Source organism: Empidonax traillii, unplaced genomic scaffold, assembly GCF_003031625.1.
Source record: "Empidonax traillii isolate 1590-97213 ecotype Southwest subspecies unplaced genomic scaffold, ASM303162v1 scaffold143:size1492093, whole genome shotgun sequence".
Taxonomy (NCBI): Eukaryota; Metazoa; Chordata; class Aves; order Passeriformes; family Tyrannidae; genus Empidonax; species Empidonax traillii.
In genome coordinates this window covers 900,136-923,000 of record NW_020955336.1, presented here as the reverse complement: position 1 = coordinate 923,000, position 22,865 = coordinate 900,136, and the positions used below count along the sequence as shown (strand labels likewise).

Below are 22,865 nucleotides of genomic sequence, written 5' to 3'. Positions count from 1 at the left end.
TCATTTTAGCTCGGAAGTCGTTCACTTCAGGATCTTGTAAGGCATCGAACTCATGGAGACCTGAAAGAATCCAAGCAAGCCAAAAGATACATACCTGAACCAATGTGTGTCTTAGATACTATTACAGGGAAAAGCCAAACTCACCCTGACCTGAATACTGTTTGGAAAGTCTCTCCTCACAAGAGCAAAGGAAGAGAAAGCACAGAAAATGCATCATAAAGACCTCAGAGCAGAGGAAGTGTTGGCAAATTGCTTATTTTAATCCCACAGAAAGATGGCGTCATCCTTTTTAATTGTGTTTAAAAGTCGACAAAGAAAATCTTCTTCTCGGATCAAAACAACAGGACTGAAATTTCAACCAACCCAAGATCAGCCGGGTTCCGTTTCCCAAAAGATGAAGAGAGAATCCACAGGGCAAGCCCTGCCTGACCAACCGAGTGGCCTTCTATGATGGAGCAACTACATCAGTGGACAAGGGATTGGCTATGGATGCCAGTTCTCCGGCACCTGGGTCGGGGCAATCCCCGGAATCAGCACAGGTTGGGGATGACCAGATGGAGAGCAGCCCTGCTGGGAGGGACCTGGGGGTGCTGGTGGGTGACAGGCTCACAGACTAGAAAGCCAGGGTGTCCTGGGCTGCACCACCAGCAGCATGGCCAGCCCGTGAGGCTCCACACTCTGGGGAGACCCCACCAGGAACAGTGTCCAGCTGTGGGGCCCCCAACACAAGGAGGACATGGATCTGCTGGAGTGAGTCCAGAGGAGGCCATAAAGATACTCAGAGGGCGGGGGCACCTCTGCTGAGGACAGGTTGGGAGAGTTGGGGTTGTTGAGCCTGGAGAAGAAAAGGCTCCAGGGAGACCTTAGAGGACCTTGCAGTACCTACAGGGGAGGCCAGTAAGAAAGCTGATGACAGACTTTTTAGCAGGGCCTGTTGCAACAGGACACAGGATAATGATTTTAAACTAAAAGAGGGTAGATTTAGCTTGTATATAAATAAGAAATTTTTCACAGTGAGGGTGATGAAACACTGGCACAGGTTGCCCAGAGAGGCGGTGGATGTTGGATGGGGCTCTGAACGACCTGGTCTAGTTGAAGATGTCCCTGGTCACTGCAGGGGGTTGGAATGAGATGACCTTTAAAGGTCCTTCCAACCCAAACTATTCTATGTTTCTGTGATGGAGAGTGCACACAGCTGTGACTCTTTGGTACTTCAGGACATGTGGGGCCTGCAAGTGTGTTTCATCTTTTCTCCTGAACTTCGAAGGACATTGTCCAAACCACACAAAGCACTGAACACCTTTTGAGAACAAAACAGCAAGTATAGAAGCTGGGACAGGAACACTTTTTTCCCACTAAGGTCCGGAGCAGGGGCTGCAGAAGGAAGGACCACACACAGCTCTGATAAGCCAAATATTGGGTCACAGAAAGTGAATCTCTCTGAATCTGTCAGGATTGGTCTGAATGGTTAAACTGGCTGACTGTTCCCATTGTCAGCTCTGACAAACAGGCAGACAGTGTATTGCTGAAATCCAAACAAAACCTGCAGTCTTTATGAGGGACATAACTATGGTTCATTGTTTTAACACAAGAGGTATGACCTCACATGACCCTGTCAATCTTGATTGTATAACCAAGCAGAGGAGATTCAAAAAGCTGAAAATTCTGAAATAACATCAAGAATAAGTTACTGTGAAACCTTTAAAAATAGCTTTTCATTGTTTGATGAAAATCAGTGACACAATTGAGAGCAACAAAAGAATCATATTGTTAACCAACTCGGACACCATGTGTAATAAAATCATAGTAACTTCTAGTTCCTTCTGTGCAAACAGTTCACTGTTGAGCTATTTATGACAGCACGGCTCAAGGACTATGATTTTCTTCACTTAGTAATAATAATAAAATTATAAATACTTTCTCATCAATTATCTTTTGATTGATGTAGTAATACAATAAGTGCTGAAATGCAATACAGAGAGTAGCTTTAAACCATTTTCATGTTTCATCTTGAGTATTTAAATCCCTTCCAACTACATCAGTACTTGTTTGAGAAAGGGAAATACTGAATTTTTAAAAGAAATTTCTATAAATACTTTAATGTATTTTTAATGTATTTTACCTGCCCGGTGAAGACCCTCATACACAACAAAGTTCACCCTTATTTTAAAAAAAAAAATTACCTTTGCCTATAAGGACACCTATTTTGGAATCCAACTTTTCTCCTGGATCACAATTTCTTGTCACTAGTTTGAGGACAGGAAGAAAGGGTCTAACATCACAAAGTCTCCGGGTTTCATCTTCCAATTCTTCGTGTACAGCAGTCTGATTCACACAGGAGAACATGTAAGAGTCGATCTCCATGAGGAGGTGGAAGAGTGGATAGGCATGTGCCTGCTTCCATAACAGCTGCAACGAGAGCAGGGGAGCAGATAAAACAAAACAAGAAAGCGTGGACATGTGGTGGGGCATTTCCATTTTGTTCCCAAAAGAACACAGAAATAGCATGTTTGCTAACTTGGCTCATTTTTATCTCTATATATCATTATATATCTACTTTGCCTAGTTTGGGGTCTCCACCTTGAGGTTATTTTTAAGTAGCAACGTGTGTGGTAAATATTGATAAATATTCCAGGGGCAAAAAACATAGAGGGGACAAGCACTATGAGGTGACGAGGGAAGGGCAGCACTAGTCCTCATTCTGACCCTTATCCTGAGATCCCCCAGTACAGTCCTTTTAGCAGTGAAAAAAATGACATTGTCTGGAGAAGCTTAAAATAATTTATTTGTAAAGTACAAATCCTTGGCAGCAATCAAAATTGTAAATAAAGTAAGCTCTCCCAACCTAAATACTACTCAAATCTTTAGCTGCAGGAATATTTTTGTCCTTATTTTACAAGTTTGCATTTTACAGATTTGTTTTTCAAGCTTCCTTCAAAACAGGAGCTGCAGGACCATTAATGCAATGGCAAAAACCTCTTCTCACATAACTGCAGCTGAACCAAACTGCTTTTGGGGAACTGAACACACCTGCACACATTTCATACATTTGTACAATGAACTCTGTCTACTAGAAATGTATTCCCGTGTATTTTGCATAGCTGAGTGAAAGCTGAATCCAGCAGCTATCTTTGGTGTTGAGAAAAAATTCCAGTTTCAAAGGTACCAAAAAAGATTAAATCTATTATTGCCTCTCCTCCTGACTTGTGTAATTTCAGTTTCCAGCTATTGGTACTTCTTTATGAATTAATGATTGTAAAATTTACAAAGCCATGAAGTCTCTGAAATTGGCTTTCACTGAAAGCAGCCACTGCCCATCACCCACAGCATGGCCTGGTAGGACTGAAAATTCCGTAGAAATGAAAAATTCTTCAGCCTTCTAATAATTGGCTATTTTAGTTCCACCCCCCTCCATTTTAATTGTAACCATTCCATGTGCAAAATAAACTCCTTATATTTGCTCTCAAGTCCTCTATTTTTATATCCAAGAGTCCACAAATTAGGGCTTGTCACAGCAACGTGGTGGGGGCAAAGCTGCTAATCCACTTTGCCATCAAAATGCTACTACTGATTCAAAGAAAATAAAGTCCATAAGCAAGTGAATATTGTCAGACTGAATAGGACTTAAAAACAATATACTTATTCACCAGAAAATGCAATGGAAGGAGAAATCACACTTCTTTATTTTCTTTTAGAAATTCATTATGCTTAAGGAGTAGATTACTTGGTGTTGTAATTCACTCACTGCCTTGTCTAAATGTCTTCACATGGTCATTCTCTGATGAAAGGCTGGTAGATTGTTCTTTAATATCTCTGGTAATTTGCCTTTCTTTGATTTGGATATTCCCTCAGATTTTAAGTGATGTCCTAATTTGTATAAAACCTTTAAGAAATGGTAGACAACATTTTTAAAGCATCAGGCTTTGGTATCCATCAAAAGAATGAGCACAACCTATGACTTCTACACTAATTAGACACACTAATCAGAGAAATTTCAGATCAATAAACAATATATTAGCAATGTGTTAGAAAAAAGGTTCAGAGCAGCATTAATGCAGAGCTATTGATCTCTGCTGGACTGTAACCATCAGCAAGAAGTGACTTCTCCAAACCCTGCCATCTGCCCAAAGTCCTTGCAACCCCCCCCATACATATATATTTTTATATTTTTACCTTTAGTCAATCTGCTGTGCACGTGCCTTCAACACATGATTTTTACGCCTACTCAAATTCACGACTTGATTTGCCAAAAGGCACATAAAAATCAGAAACAGCACTCACACAAACCGAAGGTAAATTTTAAGTTAACTGCCCGTTTGGCACTACCTGTTTAATATGAGATATGGTGGCATCTCGAGGGACATCCAGGTTGATGTAGATCCCAGTGGGCAACAGGAAGTCCACAGATATGGAGCCATCAGCACCAATCTGTGAATCCACTGCCCAGATGTCAAGACTGTCTGTCACAGCAGGAGGCATTATGGAATCTCAATAATATCATAACCATGTAGCCTTAGGGGGGAAAAAAAAAAAGAAAATTCAGTATACTTAACCTTCTATAATGAGATACACATTTTAAAGCCTTTGGAAAGTTTACATAAGTCCTGCTTGTACAGCTCAGCTTACAAGTCTGGGGTCTCAAATGCCAGTACTGCAAACACATAAGCACAGTTTTACTCATTACTGTTAATTAAAGGTAAAGCACTATTGTTGAGATGTTTATATCACTGAGACAAAGTAATAAGAGAAAAAACTAACTAATTAGAGGTTAGCTAAAACAAAGGTAGAAATTAATTTCAGGTTTTCCCTAAAGATTTACTTGCATAAAACACAATCGAAGTAAGTTTCTTGGATGAAACATGGCAATATTTCATAGAAAAACAGGACCAGTTTCATTATTTTATTTTTTGCAAATTTCCTGTTAGTTGTCCACGTGTGGCCAGTGACATATTCAACTTGAAAGTCTCTATCAACAGCAGGAAAAACATCTTCAACTCTATTAGAAAGTGACATTTCCCTCTAAAGACAGTCAATTTGTTTTCACCATTAAAGAAAGATTATTCCCTGTGAACTCAACCCACTGAGCAAACTTCAACCATTGCAGGGTAGGAGGAAACTGATGGGCTTCAGCTCACCACACTGCCCTCCTGATCACCTGTCCTTTGCATTTCAAGACATTTTTATTTACTCAATGCTGCCACCAGTTTTTCTGACCTGCCAAGTCTTCCTTTCTCATTACTCCTCTCTAAAGAAGAGTTTTCTCTTCAGCCACACCTCACTGAAGCATTTACCTTCCTTTTCTTCCAGATATTGCTCTTCAGCTGACAAAGGGGTGGGAAGAACCATAAAACACTGTTGTAAACACCTTCAATAGAGACAATTCACCCCCCTACCTTTCTAATTGTTGGAACACGCTGGGATGTGGGAAATCACCATTTGTAAAAGACTATGCCAGAATGTGCAACTCCACTACTGTTATGGCTTTCCGTTACTTTTATCAGCCTTTCCCTTCCCTACCATGGATAACAGAATATCCAACAGCACAAAAATCAACTTGCCAGTTCAAAGCTGTCTCAGGTACAGGACAGCACCCTCCAGTCTCACCTCTACCTGCCATGTAAATACACTGAATAACAAGACCCATTTTCCCTCCATAGAAGCAACAATTAAGGGAGCCCCTACCATCATCACTATCAAATAATGGTTTAGAATCCATGATTCTATGATTTTACAAATCCATTCATTCATTACTGGGCATGCAAACTTTAGCACGGTGTGATCTCTAAACCATGTACAGGAAAGAAATAAAATGTAATCCCACCATGCAACATAGGCTACATTATTGGAATAACACAGCATCTACCCAAAAACATCTAGAGAAAACGTGTAGTTCCTCATTACTAACTAGTAGACCTTTAACAAGCTACTATTTAAATGGGATACTATATTTCTTTTCCTCCATCCAGTTCCTTCTTCCCATAAAATCCTGGCTGCAGTTCTTTTGTAACTGAAATGAGTGGTCCAAGAAAAAGAATAATACTAAACCTTTTTCATACTTTGATGCACACACAGTATATTTTCAGTTATTTTATGTGGTCATTAGGGTAAAATAAAGTGGTATTGCCATTATAAAGCACTACTTGAACAGGTACAGCAGCAAGGAAAACATTAATCTGTTCTATGTAGTTATTTAGCTCATAATTCATTCCTGGTTTAATTCAGCATATGATTTTTTTTATTTTCATCCCCTTTCAGATGTTTTTCCACATTTGCAATTGTGAAACCACCTCAGTGCATCAACAAGAGTTTAAAATGTTCAAAGAGGCACCACTTACAAATGCTGCCCCATCCCCTGGAGCCCAGGCACCACAATGCAGAGAATTATAAAGTTTCACAAGATTCTTGTTTATAATTATGAATTTCCAACACAGACATCAGAATCTTTTAAAATTCCATTTCCTTTTTCCATTCAGAAGGGAAGCACAGCCACCACGCCAGCCTGAGCATGCTGGGAAGCTATTCTTGCTTTCAGGCACTTACTTAATATTTCCTTCCTCAAGGAGGCAGGTCCGTGTCTTGAACAGTCAGCACCCTGTTTCTGACCCAACAGTGACATCAGGGGGGTCAAGAGAGAACCAGTATTTATCCTGAGAAATGGCAAACCCACAGTGGCTGTGAGAGTGAGTCATGGCCCAAACTGTGACATGTGTGGTGGCACCAGTGACTAATTAACAATATCACATCTAGGAACTGAAACAAAAGCCATCTGGATGGGGAGCAACAACACCAGAGACATTTTAAACAACTTCCAGCTAAAGGAAAAAACCCAACAATTCAAATAATAATAAAAAGCTATTTCAGGCTGTTAACCTCATAGCTATTCTTGCCTCCTGTCACAGTAACAACAACTTCACCTACAAAACAAGGAAGTAATTAAAACAGCCACTCAAATCTTGGCTACTCAAATGACTTTGAATTTCATAGCAGCAAAGCCCAATATAAAATGCTTTTCCAAGTCACAGGTATGCAATATTTATAGCCAGCACTCAAACCTTCCCATGTAAAGTGTAAATTTTCCCTAGAGTTCAACCTGTGCATTTCAGATTCACATACATGTGTACACACACACACTCTGTAGCTCAAACCTGCTCAACTTCAATATACCAGCAGTTCTGAAAGAGCTGCTCAGACCAATGGAAAGAAACAAAACACAGATGAGTAGAACATCTGCAGAATAAGAAAAAGCAAATTCAACACTCATTTTTGTGTTTACTTATTTAACGTCCTCAAACAAGAAGCCCCACAACAAGATTTCTCAATTGGATAGTATCATTTGGTCTTTTAGAGGAATTATCATCTCTAGGCAAGAGTTCCCTTACTGAGCCACCCACTCAGGCACTGACCACATCTTGCTGAGAAGGCAGGCAAGTCTAGTTGATGCCAAACTCAATTCCATCACAGCTACTACTTCAGGGCATCACTGAGAGGCCAGGACCACCCTGCTGCACAGGCTTCCCACCACTGCTGCAAGAGTGAAAGGAAAAGGAGCACAGGAGAGAGTTCTTAAGGTTATCCTGAAATTAAGAGCTACATAAGAACATGCTCCGAGAGAGAGAGCCTGTCTGAAGGCACTGCAAAACATCAGACATGGAGTAACAATGCCATGAACTTTCCTTTGGAAATAATTGATCCTATCAGCAAAAGACTTAGAATCAAAAAGTACCATAGAATCAAGTATGTTGGAAAAGCCAAATCCACTTGGATTGTCATCAACAATCAATATTAATCTGTGTCAGATAAGTTCTTCTGAAATCAACATTTTGAAGAATGCACCAATTATGAAAATTCACACAGTGTCATTAAGCCCTTCACTTTGAACTCACCATAAATCCCTTATCACTCGTCCTTTGAAGTCTATTTTTCTGTTATTAAAAGAACATCAGCATAAAACCCAATGCAACATTCAATCCGTTATCCTGAAGCATAGTCAGAAAGAATACTAATAAAACATAAATAAAAGTAGCTGCAAAGAAGTTGGTAATTATAAACACACACATAACACAGTGTTAGAGGAAAATGTTGATGCCCTGTTATCCCTCACAGCATTTATTCTCCTGAGCATCAAAAAAATCCTGTCTTCACACAAGTCTTTAGAAGAGATATCGTACATCTGAAATGATGTCACCCACCCTGAAATGTGGTCACAGCTCTCTCAGGATGGAATAAACACGCTATCATCCCAAACAGATGGCAGAAAGTTAAGGGGGGAGACCACTTGTGTATTAAATGGTAATTTTCCTTAGGGAATAAGTTTCTTTTACATTACCTCTTCCAAATACAGATGCACTTTAAGGGCACATAAGTATCTACAGCTCTGGGTTTACTTTTCACTAAAAATGTGAATATTGACATAAAGGACAAATATCAGAAAATAAATTGTTCTGGTTTTGCAAAAACTAAGAGCTCTCTGCTTATCCAGATTTTTGCCTTATGTCAAAGTTGATACAACTGTAGAGCACCACATTCAAGATGACCATCACTGTGCTCAATACAGCTCTTTATGCACTGCCTGCTCTGTCATGTGGCAGTCAAGGGGCAAAAAAAAAAAAAATAGAAATCTTACAGTAGTGAAAAGGGCCACCCTATCCAGACACACAAGAGCAGTGTTCAAACAGTATCTTACTGTCCAGAGCAGACTAGATGACAATCTGACCACAGTAATTCTGTAGGAAACAGCAGAAGCATATCACGTAGTCTAAGAAAGAGAAACACCAAGCACTTCCACAATATAATCATTGTAATCGTTTTTCTAACTACGTAAACATCTGGTGCTATGAAAAGATAAGGCGGCTATAAATGAAATATCTGAGCACAAACAAGGGAGAAGAACCTAGCAGGAAGATGGGAGAGGAGTCAGAACATACAGGAAGGTTTGTGTCCTAAGAAACTGAGGAGGCCTTTGGGGGAAAAAAGAAATTAAAGGAAAAAAGTGAAAAAAATCTACTATCTTTTGAAAACTTTGAAGTCAAAGATATAAGATTAGATCAGTGTGCCAGTTCATAGCTTCACAGAACTACATCCTCTTGTATTCCTAAAATAATGAATTCCCAGGTGCTGCCACAGCCCCTGAGCTCCCAGGCCCAAGGCAGCACCGCAGCCAAGGCACAGGCAGCAGATTCCACACGCTGGAGTTCCATGGGACTCCAAACCCTATTTACAGTGACTCCAACAGGATGCCCTCGCACACCAGCTCGACTCTGCTAAGTCCCTCTGGTGCCACCTCACCCACAGCTCACTCTGAGGGCAGCCCTCGGCCAAGGGCAGCGCTGTTCAGCTTCTCCCTTTCCCGGCCATCCCCTCTCCCCGCCCAAGGCACACAATGGGAAAACAATCCAAACAAACACCGCGGTTTTTCCATCAGCCCAGGGCCCGCCTCACCCCGGGACGGGCAGGCACCGCATGTGAAACAAGGGTGGGGTGAAAACACAGTCCTTACCCTCCGGCAGCACTCACAGGGATGAAATTAGGGCTCCAGGATGGAATTGGCAACCAAGCTGGAAGGTTTAATGTGACCAGAGCACCTTGCTAAGCAACGCACGCACTCCTAAGAACTGGATCTCCTGTTCACTGTCCCTCACGGTCCACCCAGGACCAACAGCGACCCTCTGGTAAAGCTGCTATCCAACGCACTGACAATTAAAGTTTATCCTCTTTTACTACACACCATGCCACCGAAATTCCTACTTTGCCCCAAAGAATGAACCCTCTCAAGGTTCTGGCCCTTTAGAGCTGCACAGGTGAATGTCCACCTAAACTGCTTACAAATCTAAACACAATCAACTGATGATAAATACAAACGACTATATTAGCAAAGCTAAGATTTTTCTACCCCACAAATGTCATGGTCATTTATCTACAATGGCAAAGATTTTAAGAATTCAAGACATCTACGAAGTAGCCTGGGAAGTTATTTTTAAAGATCATGTGGTACTATAAATATTTCCCAGTAGTTTGGTTAAACTGCCACATGAGCTGGCCCCATGGAATGGAAAATTAAGTGTCCATTTAGTCAGGATTCCTCCAAAAATCAGAATAAAAATATCACCATTTAGTTTTCTAAAAATATCTACGTATAGAAAACATGAAAGGCCTTATTTAAAGGCCTCGTTCCCTCACAGTGCTCAGACTGGTACCAAGAGTGGTCTCTTAGCTGAGAGAGAATCTGAACCTGATTCTCCTCATGAAATATAGCAAAATATTCACAAACAAAAAGAATTTAATTAAGTGGGGTTTTTTTCCATGATCCCTGATTATGTGGCTGTTCATGCCCTTTATTCCTCTGCTGTGCCCATTAGGCACTGAAGTCAAGATTTTAAAGCCACAACGAAAGAAGTTTCTACTCAGATATTAATGCCTCTAAATAGAAGTGGCCCAGCTTTCAAGAAATGCTGAGTACCTGAATTTGCAATTGCCTTATACAGGACTTAGAGACATGAAAAAAAAAATGCAGACATGTTAACTGGTTTCAAATTAAAATTTAATTCTAAGCAACTTGATTTGAACAGATGGTTAGATTAGACTACCTCTAGTTGCTCCTTCTCATGGAAATGATTCTATGATTCAATGGAAATATAGTTTTAAAACTAGCTGCATATGAGATTGTCTTCAGAATTTTTTTTCTTGGAAAAGAAGACTAGAGGTAGAGAACAACACTATTAACAATGGTATGCCAGACTCTGAAGATTCATCAGAACTGGTTTGAAAAATGAGGATAAAAGGACACTCTGACTCCTCATTCCTTTATGCTCAAGAAAGTAAACTCATTTTCTGCTTCCTCCAAAGAATACTCATGATGAACTAAACAAGTGAATAAAACTTAAGTCCCAGGCTTCTGACAGACTTCTGACAGTTCACTGGCAGTACATAATTCATAATAACAAAAACACAACAGTAACATAACAGTTTCTCACAGTTAATTCACAATCATTTTCTGCTCTATCTTGAAATCACTGAAGCTGGGGCCACTGTGAGAAAACATCTCCTTTCAGCTCACTGGAATGCAGTTCTGCATGGGCAAGATGGGAAGGAATACAAAGAAATGGAAGAAAACAGTGGATTAGAAAAGCACCGTCATATGAGTAACAGTTCACTTGACACCTTAACCAAGAAAATCAGGGAGATAAGAAGGAGAAAAACTCAAATGAAACAAAAAGCCCAGGCAAATAATTCAGTTTTCTGTGTCAATTGGGCTGGGAGAACATATCTGGTAGATTCAGCTTTAGGGAATTTTCTAATCAGTTCTCAGATATTTTGGAAAGTTTTGAAGAGCAGCAGGCAGAGCAGGCCCTGACATGAGGACCAATGCATTCTGTACAGCACACTGCAGGACAGGGAGTTGAGACTAAAGATCTGGGGAAAGATTAGACCTGGAGAGTTCACAACCAGACATTTTTAATTTTAAACTCATTTTTAATCCTGCAAATCACTGTAGATACTTTCTGTACTAGAGGAAGATTAGAATGACATGTTGAGTATGTTGAGTTCTAATGCTACACTAAACATTTAAATGAGGGAATGCTTACACGGATATTTTAAACAAACAACCAAAAATCAGTCAGATTAACAGAAGAGGTGAGTGGAGGTGGCACAGGGGAAGAAAAAGGATTAGTCAGACTGAATGGGAAAGGAGGAGAAAGAGCTGAACCATAACCCAGAATAAAGATGTCATTTTAACACAGGTGAGTCAGAGAGTTTCCTCCAAAGCTGCATAACTGCTTGTGCCAGCAAAGGGAAGCTGCAAACAGCAGCAAGAGGAGTGGTAGTGATGGTTTCTTCCAGCCTCAGGGCTGGTTTGCCACTTCTCAGCTCTTAAGCTCATTATAAAAAATGTAGGCAAAACTACAGCCTAAAGGGCTGGCTTTTTACAGCCCTAGCTATTATTCAAACAACTTTGGAATGTCTCCATTATGAATCTGAAAAGGTGCATTAATAATCCGGAGCTGTGCTCCTACTGATTCACTGTACCAAGCAAACTGTAGGGTCCCTGTTTCCCCATTGCTAACCAAAAATTGTACAAGAATTCTTCATAGTCTAACAACAAAGCTGGGAAATATTAAATCACTATTAGTTCTGCTCTCCAGTATTTCCTTGCCTGTTCTACCGCTCCTAATAACTTCTAGTTCTACTGTAAACACAAACATTCCACTTTCAAGCCATTTAAAAATATAAATGGTTAATATTTGCCCTCCTTTTGAATTGTACAAATGGACCCAGACCATCAGACCTCACCAGGTGACTCCCTAACCCTTTACTTCAGCTATTAAAATGTTACATCTCTAAATTACAAGCTAGGTTACTTCCTACTATAAAAATAGTTAAAACCAGAAATTGGGGATTTCCTATATATAGACCCCTCTTCACAAAGGGACTAAAAGATCCACTTTTTAATTATTTCTGACATTTCAATCAAAACCTCTAGGAAAGAGAATTATTCTTCAGCAGACAGATTGTACGCATCTAGAAAGAGAGGTAAAACAGCGAAATAATTAGAACTATGGAAAATTAATGAGGAGTAAAATCTTCTCCTACAAGGAGGTCACACAGACCAAAACACAGAACAACCACATAAGCAGACTGTGCTTAAGTCTCAGAGATGCCACGGATCCTAAAAGACAGAAAGATGCCCTTTAAGGGAAAAAAAAAAAAATTAAACAGCATTTTACATGCTTCATCATTAGACCAAAAATAACTAAGATTATCTAAGAATCACAGACTAATTTAGGTTGAAAGGGACCTCTGGGAGGCAGCTGGTCCCAAGATTAGTTTCCACACTGAAGTTAAGCACCTTGCTTAAGAGTTTGCACAGGTAATTTTGAAAGTCTTCATGGACAGAGGCTCCACAGTCTCCCAGAAATGCTGCTACCCTTTGAGCCTTCAGCAGCTGACTGGGGCCAGGGGTTACTTTTCCCCAGCTGTGAGATTCGGCATCTGCTTTTAAGACATCATGACAACCCCACCTGGCTTTTATCTGTGAATAGAGATGTTACTCAGACTTCATTTCAATGTTTTTAGCACTTTAATGAAAAATTCCAATCGAAAAGACTTTGTGATGGTTGAAATCCACACAAACATACACAAGGGTCCAAGTCAAAACAAACAAAAGTGGTTCCAAAACATTTCGCCCCAAAGGATAAATTAGAATCAGTTTTAGGTTCTAACGTCTGAATTCTCAGTCTCTTAAAAATATAAAGAGGAGGGCAGGAAACACAAGTTTACTGGCTACTGAACACCTGAGCAAGTTCTGTGCCTGGCATAAGCCTGAATACAGCAATTTAAAATGACTAAAGCTGTCTCCAGTGGACAGACATTCTTCATTTCATTTGATTGCAGAGCTCAGTTTCAACTTTATTGACCATCTGTTCTGGTAACTTGATTACCAGAGCCAAGAATTAACTTGTCAAACTAAGTGTTTAGGCAGCAAATAGCTATTATTTTATTTGGATGTTGTGACAGGGGCCTGTATTTATACTGTGTTGTCTAGTTAGTCAGTGAAATTAAAATAACTCCATGCAGCACAATTCCTGAAAGCTTCAGAGGTCAGAATTCAAACACCACATACTGCAAGAACCTTTCTTGGGTGTCTTTACCAGCCACTTGACATATGGCCTAGATCAGGAACTGCTGCAAATTTAAATGTGCTGACTAAAAACTGCAGCGTTTGTTTCAAGTGCTGACAGAAAGGGAACTGACACACATCGACTCCTTTAAATCCATGTTTAATTGAATCATATAGGGTTGGAAAAGTTATCAATCCAAATGTGTTATTCTGCCAGTTAAAAAACAAAACAAAACAAAACAAACTGGAAAAAACACCGAGGATGAAAAGTTTAGCTTATCTGAGTAGGTCAGTGTAGGTTTCACAAACATTTTTTCACCCAAACTTTGAGGCCTCGTAAACATCCGTTTTTAAAGAAGAAGCTCAGAGGAGTCACTTCCTCTTAGTAATAAAGCAAGATGCCAAAATGCACGTCTTGTGAACTAAAACCATTTGTCACCCCCTTTCAGTTCTAGTGGCCAGGTATTTTTAATTCCCAACTATGCATTCAAGTGTATTTCCAGTTACTCCTGCAGAATCACATTCACAAAATCACACAGCGTGAGTAAAATCTGCATCAGATATATGCAGGTTTTTCCCCAGTTTCCAACCTCTACATGAATATTTTTAAAGATTTTACCATCTGATGCAAACAAACTCACAGAAAAAGGATTCCTTTTCCCATCTCAAACATGTGAAGGGGGCAGAAATTAAGAATTATACTGTATCAGTATATAAATGATCAGGTGTCTAGTGGTAAAAAGTGTAATCTCCAGTCCCTGTGTTAGGTAGCAAGGCTTCTTTTATTATAAATGAGACACTTGTCTCAGCCCAGAATTCACAAAATCTACAAGTTAACTAGAAACTGTGAAGAAAAGATGTAACTGAGACCCAAAAATCGAAGACTAATGCAGTTTTGATGGATGATGGAACTGCAGTACAGGACAAACATTAAAATACTGACAACAAAAATAATAATTAGTCGGAAAGTGTCAGGAGTAAAAAGTTACAGATAAAAAAAATTTGTATTTTCAAATTCCCTGGAAGATACAAGCAGAGCTTTAGCTTTTGCCAGCAAATAGGAGTTTATATGTAATTACATCTAATCTAGACCACTCCCTGCTCAAAACCATAGCCAGAATGCACAGCAGCCAGGAGAAAAATCTGAAGCCCATCCAAATTTCACAAGATACAAACAACTGATTTTAAGATGGAAGTTGCTTCAATAGGAATCTATGAGAGTCCATTACCAGCTGATCAACTGAAATGAGTATGGAGTCACTGATTTACTTTTTAATACAACTGTAACAAAATGAAATACAATAATAGCCTAATAACTACACTGACTTTACAGAGGGGAAAAAAACCCAACCAAACAACCTCTCCCCACCAAAAAAACCCCTCCCTGTAATACTCACTCCAAAAAACCTTTCCTGTTTCAATCTGACTGCGTAGCGAAGATACTTCTATTAAACATCATTTTCTTATTATTACTCTTGCTTCTTTGGAAGACTCCACAAGATGACCTAAACGTGACCTAAAAAAGCAAAACACAACATAATGTAAGTGACCAAATGAGAAAATCAGCAATTTATAGTTGGTTTATAAGCTCCATCAACTCTTTATGCAGAAATACCTAATTAATCACACATTTTCATTGTCTTCAACTGCCACAGCACCACAGCTCCATTACACAATCTAACAATTAAATGAATGTCAAACCTGCAAACCCTCTGCTACCAGAAAGAAAAAAAGGAAAGGAAATAATAATTAGAATATGCCATTTATTCTAATAATATAGGTATTATAATGATGAATTAGTCAAAAATATATTTAGCTACTCTGAATATTTTTAAATTTTTGCACACTCATTTTGGATCCAACAGACATTTGCTGTCCTGAAAGACAAAGAAAAAAAGGCAAGAGAGTTGCCTTCCTTCTCCTCACCACATTTTCTCTTTTACCCTGGCTGCAAACTGATTTTGGTTTGCTTTTTGCCGTACTTGAGTTTTTTTTTAAGAGCATAATGTCATCTGTAGTTCTACTGAGGAGAATTTGAATCGATGACACAACTGATCCCATCCTCCTATTCATATTTCAACGTGTGAAGCGGCCCAAGAAAGGTTCAGGAGGTCTCCTCTGACCAAAACCCTGCAGGTGTACAGGACAAAATATCTCCACAGGGCCATCACCCTGCAAACCAGTCTCTCAGAAGAGAGAAATAAACAAAAGCTATTTCCAACCCCCTTGAGCACCAAGCAGTACTATCAGTTTGCACTGATATTATCTGCAGGTTTGCAGGCCGAGCTGCAAAGCACAGGGCACGGAGCTGCTCTGCTCTCCACATCAACAATTCTTTTCTAAACCATGCTCTGTAGGCCCCACTGTGCTTGTGAGAGCTCAGCCTGGTGACCAGGAGCGAGGGTTGTCAGTGCCCCCAGACACACACGGAGCAAACTCCTCCAGGAATTGGCACGTAGAGCACTCTGAGGCAACTTAAATTCACCAGTGGCTTTGAGGGAGAAAGAGTTGCTGCCCCACCTGCTTAAGTCTGAAAAAAATTAAGTTGCTGCTCCACACACAGCCCTTTGAAAACAACCTTCTGATGTAGGTTCTTCACTCCATGTGCAAGAAGCCAATCCACACACAAAGTTGAGGTTTTTGATTTATTTACCAACTTATGAACTAGTTCAGAAACTTCTCATGGTTAAAGTCTAGGAGCCTACAGCAGGCAAGAGGCAAAAAGAAAAGGCTAGAGAAAAATGAAGGCAGTCCTAGGTGATTTAGAAATTTCAAGGACAAAGGAACAGTGAAGGACCAGCCTGGAATTCATACTTTACAGCTGTGGCAATATTTGTGTTTGTGGAATCAGAAAAAATCAGAATCAAAAGCTCCTGGTCAACAGGCAGGAGCTTGGGAGGGTGTGGAATGCATCACACTATAGCTCGGAGTCATTACTTGCAGAACTGTTTCTCCTCTTCCCACAGCACTTTGTATCTACACTGGAGGTCAGACAAGGCATTGACAACAGGCTTCCTGCAGGTCCTCTACAGCCACCTGTAAGGGAACACCCGGCCCTCCAGAGCTTAAAACACTCCTGGTATAAACAGACAAATTGCTCATTACTGGATTCAAGCACGAGAAACAAATCCTTCATTAGAGGATTTGAAATAGCTGTGCAGCTTTATCTGCCTTGCTAAGCAACCTTCCTAATTTTTCAGATCAGTAGAACAGGGGTTAAAAAAGGTGTTTTTTTTCTAAAACATCAACAATCCTATGAAGTAATTCAGGAATGGTCAAATTGTGTGGTGGCAACCAAAATGCCTGTGACAACATAGTAAAACCTTCTACAATTCTCCACCTCCCCTCTCTGCTTCTCTACATCCACAGAAACACTTATGAATGTAAGACCCCCCAAAAATTGTGCCACAAATAAAGAAAGGGGGAAATCTACAAGAAACTTTTGCCTTAAATTCCTATGTGGCATCTAATGTTCAAGAGAAACAATTACAAGCCAAGGAAACAGGTCACTCACAAAGACAGAGAAAAGGGGGGGGGAAAAGGAAAAAAGAAAAAAATTAAGCCATGTAAGATATCACATAGAAATTACTAGGTTAATTGTGGCCCTATGGTCTTCTACTCCACAACAATTTACAGACCCATCAGAAAGGCTGCTCTGTGAATTCTGTCAGAGTATACAAAGAACCACTTGTTGGAGAGGATACTCTGGGTTTCTTTAGGATAAGGAACTCTTGAGTGCGTTGAATGACATGACATAGCAGTTTCTTGAGAATCTTCCTCTCTGCAAATAAATCTCTGGCTCTGGAAGGATGCACTGAGGAGGACGTCAGGAGAGCACTAGCAGATGTTTAGAGAAGTGACACCCAGAGAAGGGCACAATTAGGGTATTTCATTGTTTTTGGTTCACACCTCAAAGCTGCCTCAAAGCTGTTGAGCATCTCATGCTCTCAGTAGCACTGGAGATTGGACAAGTGAGTGTCAAGCTAAATTAGTTGCTAGAGCATCCAACTGGCAATGAAAAAAACTCACCATTTCACCAAGTCTGAGACAAGAAAAGGATTAACCATCAGTAAATGCACCAAACATCTTCAAATTAAAAAAATACTGAAAAATATAAATCAACTCAGTCTCCTTAAACCTTAACTTTCAACCATAGGCACAAAATTCTTCAAGAACATTCACTATCAGTAATCAAGCCCTTAAAACAGCGAGAAAAAGACAAACTTGAAGCAGTGCACATCTGGCTAAATCACAGCAACCTCCACCTTCCACATACTGTATATCTGAGTGCAAATTTGAAAATGTGAGTCAAAGCCTAGATCTGGAAAAAAAAAAAAATTTCTTATATATTATACAGTGTTGCATTCAGACTGATCCAAACAGCAGAACTGCACATAACAAGCATCCTAATCATGCACTGCCCAGAGTCTCTTCAACAGCACAGACCAGTTTTGACCTTTTAAAGGTGGTCCTTATTTCTGCAGTAATATCAAGAGAAAATATCTTACTGACCATGGACAGCATACTGTTACACACACAGCAGCATTCTTCTTTGTGTTCTGCTTTCACAGGTGTTGGTGGTTGGTCAAAAAACCATAATATCCTTTAAAAAAAAAAAAAAAAGCATCAACCTTCTCTGAAACGTGAAACCTGCCTATCTCGTACAAAATCTTTTAACCAAAAGAAAACAGGCATAGAGCTACAAGCTCTTGTCATACAAAAACAGCCACAGAAACAAACAAGGCAGAGACAGAAATTGCAGAACACCAAGTTGTAAGCCAAATGAGTTCAAAAAAGGGAACTAAAAATCAGTTTACAGCCTTCCTTATTCCTGAGAACGGACAAAACGGCGACCACAAAGCATTTTCTTGAATAACTAAACATGTGGGTCAGTGTTATTCTTTAAGTTAAATGGGTATCAGCTACAAAAATTCAGTCACATATCTTCATTAAGAAGAACTCGGTATCATAATTATCCAGTGGGTGATTCAGAGCAGGAGCTCTGTGCTAACCTACTCTGAATCACCCTGTAAGGAGGCCTGGTTCCCTCTTCCCAGAGAGCCAGCCTCACAAAGCCATGGCTCACCTCTGAAATCCCCTTCAGTGTCCAACAGGCTTGTTTAAAACAGATGTATACTCACACAATCACATACTGTTACGCTTTACAATAAATCTTCCTTTTTTACTTGGTTACACGAGTTCGTTTCAGTTTAGAACTGCAGTGCAATACCAAAAACATCTTGCAAAGTTTTCACCAACTCTTTTTATTTTGCAAATACTTTTAGTCTCAGGCTGTGCCAGGGAAGGTTTAGGTTGGACATCAGGAGGAATTTCGTCACACAAAGGGTGATCAGACATTGGAACAAGCTGCCCAGGGAGGTGATGGAGTCACTGTCCCTGGAGATGTTTGAAGAAAGGCTGGAAGTGGCACTCAGTGCCCTGTTCTGGTTGACATGGAGATGTCTGGCCATGGGTTGGACCTGACAATCCCAGAGTTCTTTTCCAGTTGACTCCAATTCATTCTGTGATTCTCTCAGGGTGTCAGTTACTGACACTTGAATTCATTGGGGGGGTGGGGTATGTACCCCTCTCACAGGTATGATGGTGCTCAGGGTTCAGTAACCCAGTAACCCTCCTACCAACTGCAGCTCAGAACTCAACACGATTGAAGCTGTGAGGCAAATGACAATCTTTTGTCTTTACGACAACGTTAACATAAAAGCAAAAGACTGTGGGCTCTTACTGGCACTGGAAAATGAAGGACCCTAAACTAAAGGAGCAAAGAACAGATACTTCCAGATGGCAAGGAATCACCTGCAGGATTTAGGATCAACAAACAGAAACCTAAACAAAAATAATTTGCTTTTATTTTCCCAGAATGATTCAACTGTTTTTCTCCTGCTCTGCCCGTTTCAAAAGAAATACCTTTGGGCAAAGCAGAAAGGGAAGACATCACTGTTAATAAAGCTTAACAAAAAGACTACTAGATGACAGATCTCCCTCTCACATTCTGCCAGGCAGCCAGTCATTCCCTCATCTGAGAGCAGTGTGCTGAGATCAAGACTGGCAAGGTCTCTGCTAGTGGGAGATCCTGCAAATGCCCTCAGCATTGGAGAGGGATGGCTGCCAGTGCTCATAACTTCTGATGACAACTGCAGAATAAGGAAAAATCCTAGGAGAGGTTCTGGGCTGGAAAATGTACTGGGTCCGAGGGTACTCTGCGGTTCAAAAAGCACGAAGTTCTAGGCTGCACGTGACCATTTTATAAAAACAGCGGTGGTGTTATTATTTCAGATGACTCACAAACAAGTGCTTAGATTTGCTTTATATTGCTGCATAAACAAGGAGTCAAGTGAGCAACCCTTTCCAGCTCATTTCCAGTTCCGATCCAGCGTGGGGCACAAGCGATTACACAATTGGTTCAGTAGCTCCAAAGCTGGTGACAAAGAAACAAACAGTTTAGACTGAACAGACTCATCCATGTGAAGATGTAACTCCTCCCAGGGCCCACAGACCACTTTCATCTCAAGGTCAGTGTTGCAGCTTTTCTAAGTCTGGTTCGCTACATCTGGCTCACAAAAGTGAAGAACTGGAAGCCGTGCTCCTCTTCCCAGAAATCCATCCCTACAGCACAGACACACGGTGTGAAGCTCAGAGGCTGGGGGCTGAGCTAACCAGATCACTGAGCAGAAGTTCAGGCAGGTGCAAACAAATCCACCACCCTGCACTAAAGTAGACTGCAAGCAGGAATAAGATATTTGATTCTGCACAGATTCGCAGGAAGTATTTGGACACAGCAGTCTTGGGGAGGGGGGCATTAATTGCCAGCAGCAATTCCTGTACCTGTGGGATACCAGTGAAGCACTGGTTCTTTGGTTCTCTATCACAAGACAATTATGCCCCACACTTTTGTTTTGAACCATACCTCTGAATCTAGTTAATTACTGGGTCTAACACAGAACACAAAATTGCCCCCATACCATCATTTTTCACGCAGAAATCTTATATTCATTTAATGAGCTCAAGGCCATTTTCAGGCATTCTAAAGTTCATGAAGTCCTTCTCCAGCATTTCTCTCCGATTGTCTTAAACTCTGAAGGACTCACGATGCTCAGGTCTCTTTGACTCAGCATTTCCTCAGAATTCAGGGACAACTGAACACTGCCCTTGTTGTTGATGCCTTCTCTACTCACTCGTGTGTCATAGATGTAAAAACACACAAAAAACCCTACTGGTTCCACCCAAGAGTTACTAAATGAATAAATATTTACCTGGACTTTAAACAGAGAAAGGAAACAGTGAATCTTCAACCTGGCTCTGCAAAGATCTTATTACAATTACTTAGTTACTTGAAACATTATAAGTAGGACTACTCACAATTTCTGTTCCTTGTGATCTCTTCTGTGCAATCTATTTTCTTCACTACTTTCATACACTGATGTTTCACTTCCTATTCATGTTCTGTTAAATGCCTAATATGGAAAATTGATGTCTATTTAGTTCCCAAATTCTGCTTTTTGTTGTGCTCATATTTATATAAATGAGAACACAGTAGTAGAGTTAAAAAGTAAAACTGAACAAATTTTTAGTAATTAATTACTACGAGCCATATTGTGAAGCGACTGCCCACTCTGCTCCAGGTATCACTTGAAAGGTTTTATTCTTTATTATTAAAATAAACCCCAAAGTGTGGGTTGCAAGAGACCATGAACCAACACAACAGGGTCTATCTAAATGCTATCTAAATGCTGCTGCAGTTCAACTTGCTGTTTGATTCCAAATATCAACAGTATTCCATCACTAACATCATGCACACAGTAAATACCACCTGAAACTAAAAGTAATCACTAAGAATATTTCTTGTGCTGAAGAAGGAAAATTCAAGCATCTAACAAATGCAGCTTACCTCCAGCTATATCCAAGACTCTATTAAGCTCTTTCTTCTCATTAATGAAATGCTGTGCATTTTAATTTGCTCTTGCTCCCTACTCCCCATTTTTTCTATGTAATTTAAGAACCCCAAATTTGCACTGACCCCAGGCTAGAAGCAGGAGAGAGTTTGATATAAAAAAAAAAAAAAAAAAAAAAAAAAAAAAAAAAAAAAAAAAAAAAAAAAAAAAAAAAAAAAAAAAAAAAAAAAAAAAAAAAAAAAAAAAAAAACACAACAAAAAACACCACTAAAAGACAAGCCTCCTCTCATAAAATCAACAGTTCAAATCTGAATCCATAAGTCAGATTTAAACAGTATTCACATATTTTACACTGCTTTTAGACAGAACACCTAAAATTACAGAACACTTGATGTAAAAACAAAGCAACCAACCCAGAACTGTCTATTTTCATCAGCTGCAATGCTCAGCACAGTGATTGAGACTGTGGCATTTTTTGGTTTCCTTCATTGATGAAAGGGTTTCAGTGCATTAACTACCTACCTGTTCTACTTTAGCCTTATTTCTGACAGAAGTCAAAGATGTTGCCGTGTCAGGAACACTTCAGTGAGGAATCCACTTCCATGTTCTGAGGAAGAGCAGAGCCTCAGCAGCACCAGAGCAGTAACTTGCCCTAAATCCCTTGCAGGGCATTGCCACATTAATTCACACCAGAGATTTCTGCACAAAGCAGCAACGTTGTGACCCTGTGTGAGAGCAGCACCGGCAGAGCACAGAAATCCTTTGGGAATAGGCTTCTTCCATAAAGACAGCAACCTGCTGGGCAGGTCCCCTAATACAGGGGAATGACTTCCTACCTCTAGCACCACAGATGCTCCAGTGAATAGGAGTGCTCTAACCAGATCAAGAATAAATCTATATCAAATAGGACCACATTGCAAAGCAATTCCTGGCATTGAGATGAACGGTGAGGAACAAGATGGAAAGAATAAAATGCAACCCTCTTAATTTCTGTGTAACATCTCAAAACCACAAGACTAAAGAAGACAAAGGTTGGACTGAAAATGATGAGTTCTCTGACATTTTCAGGAATGTCAACCCAAGCACATGGGAGAACTGCTGGAACAGCACCATCTATACTTGAGAAAGCAATTCTTAAAATATGCCATAAATCAGAAACCGAGAAAGTGACTTGCAAATGAAAACAACAGCTTTTCGGTTTTCACACAAACAGTAAGGGCTTGACCAAGATAAAAGTTTCTCAACACCTCACTTGACAGCAGAAGAGTGACCTACCGAGGGAAGACTCGGAAAATATTTGCTTTAACTCCTTTCAAAGTCTCTCCCATGATAAGTCAGAA

At 40.0% G+C, this 22,865-nt stretch overlaps 1 protein-coding gene across 4 annotated transcripts in view; it reads right to left on the bottom strand.

The window, feature by feature from the left end:
• The window catches only part of PIK3CB (phosphatidylinositol-4,5-bisphosphate 3-kinase catalytic subunit beta), an 85,547-nt gene that overhangs the window by 32,223 nt on the left and 30,459 nt on the right, over nucleotides 1–22,865 (bottom strand). For 2 of the 4 annotated variants that reach the window (XM_027884347.1, XM_027884348.1), the window contains 4 exons: nucleotides 18,128–18,218; nucleotides 15,013–15,131; nucleotides 4,327–4,512; nucleotides 2,184–2,409 (listed from right to left, as the gene is read on the bottom strand). In XM_027884347.1, the coding sequence (XP_027740148.1) occupies nucleotides 2,184–2,409; nucleotides 4,327–4,479 (379 nt within the window). In that variant the 5' untranslated portion in view covers nucleotides 4,480–4,512; nucleotides 15,013–15,131; nucleotides 18,128–18,218. Of the gene's footprint in view, nucleotides 1–2,183; nucleotides 2,410–4,326; nucleotides 4,513–9,602; nucleotides 9,614–15,012; nucleotides 15,132–18,127; nucleotides 18,219–22,865 lie in introns of those variants that run through there. The other 2 variants (XM_027884350.1, XM_027884351.1) reach the window with 2 other exon arrangements.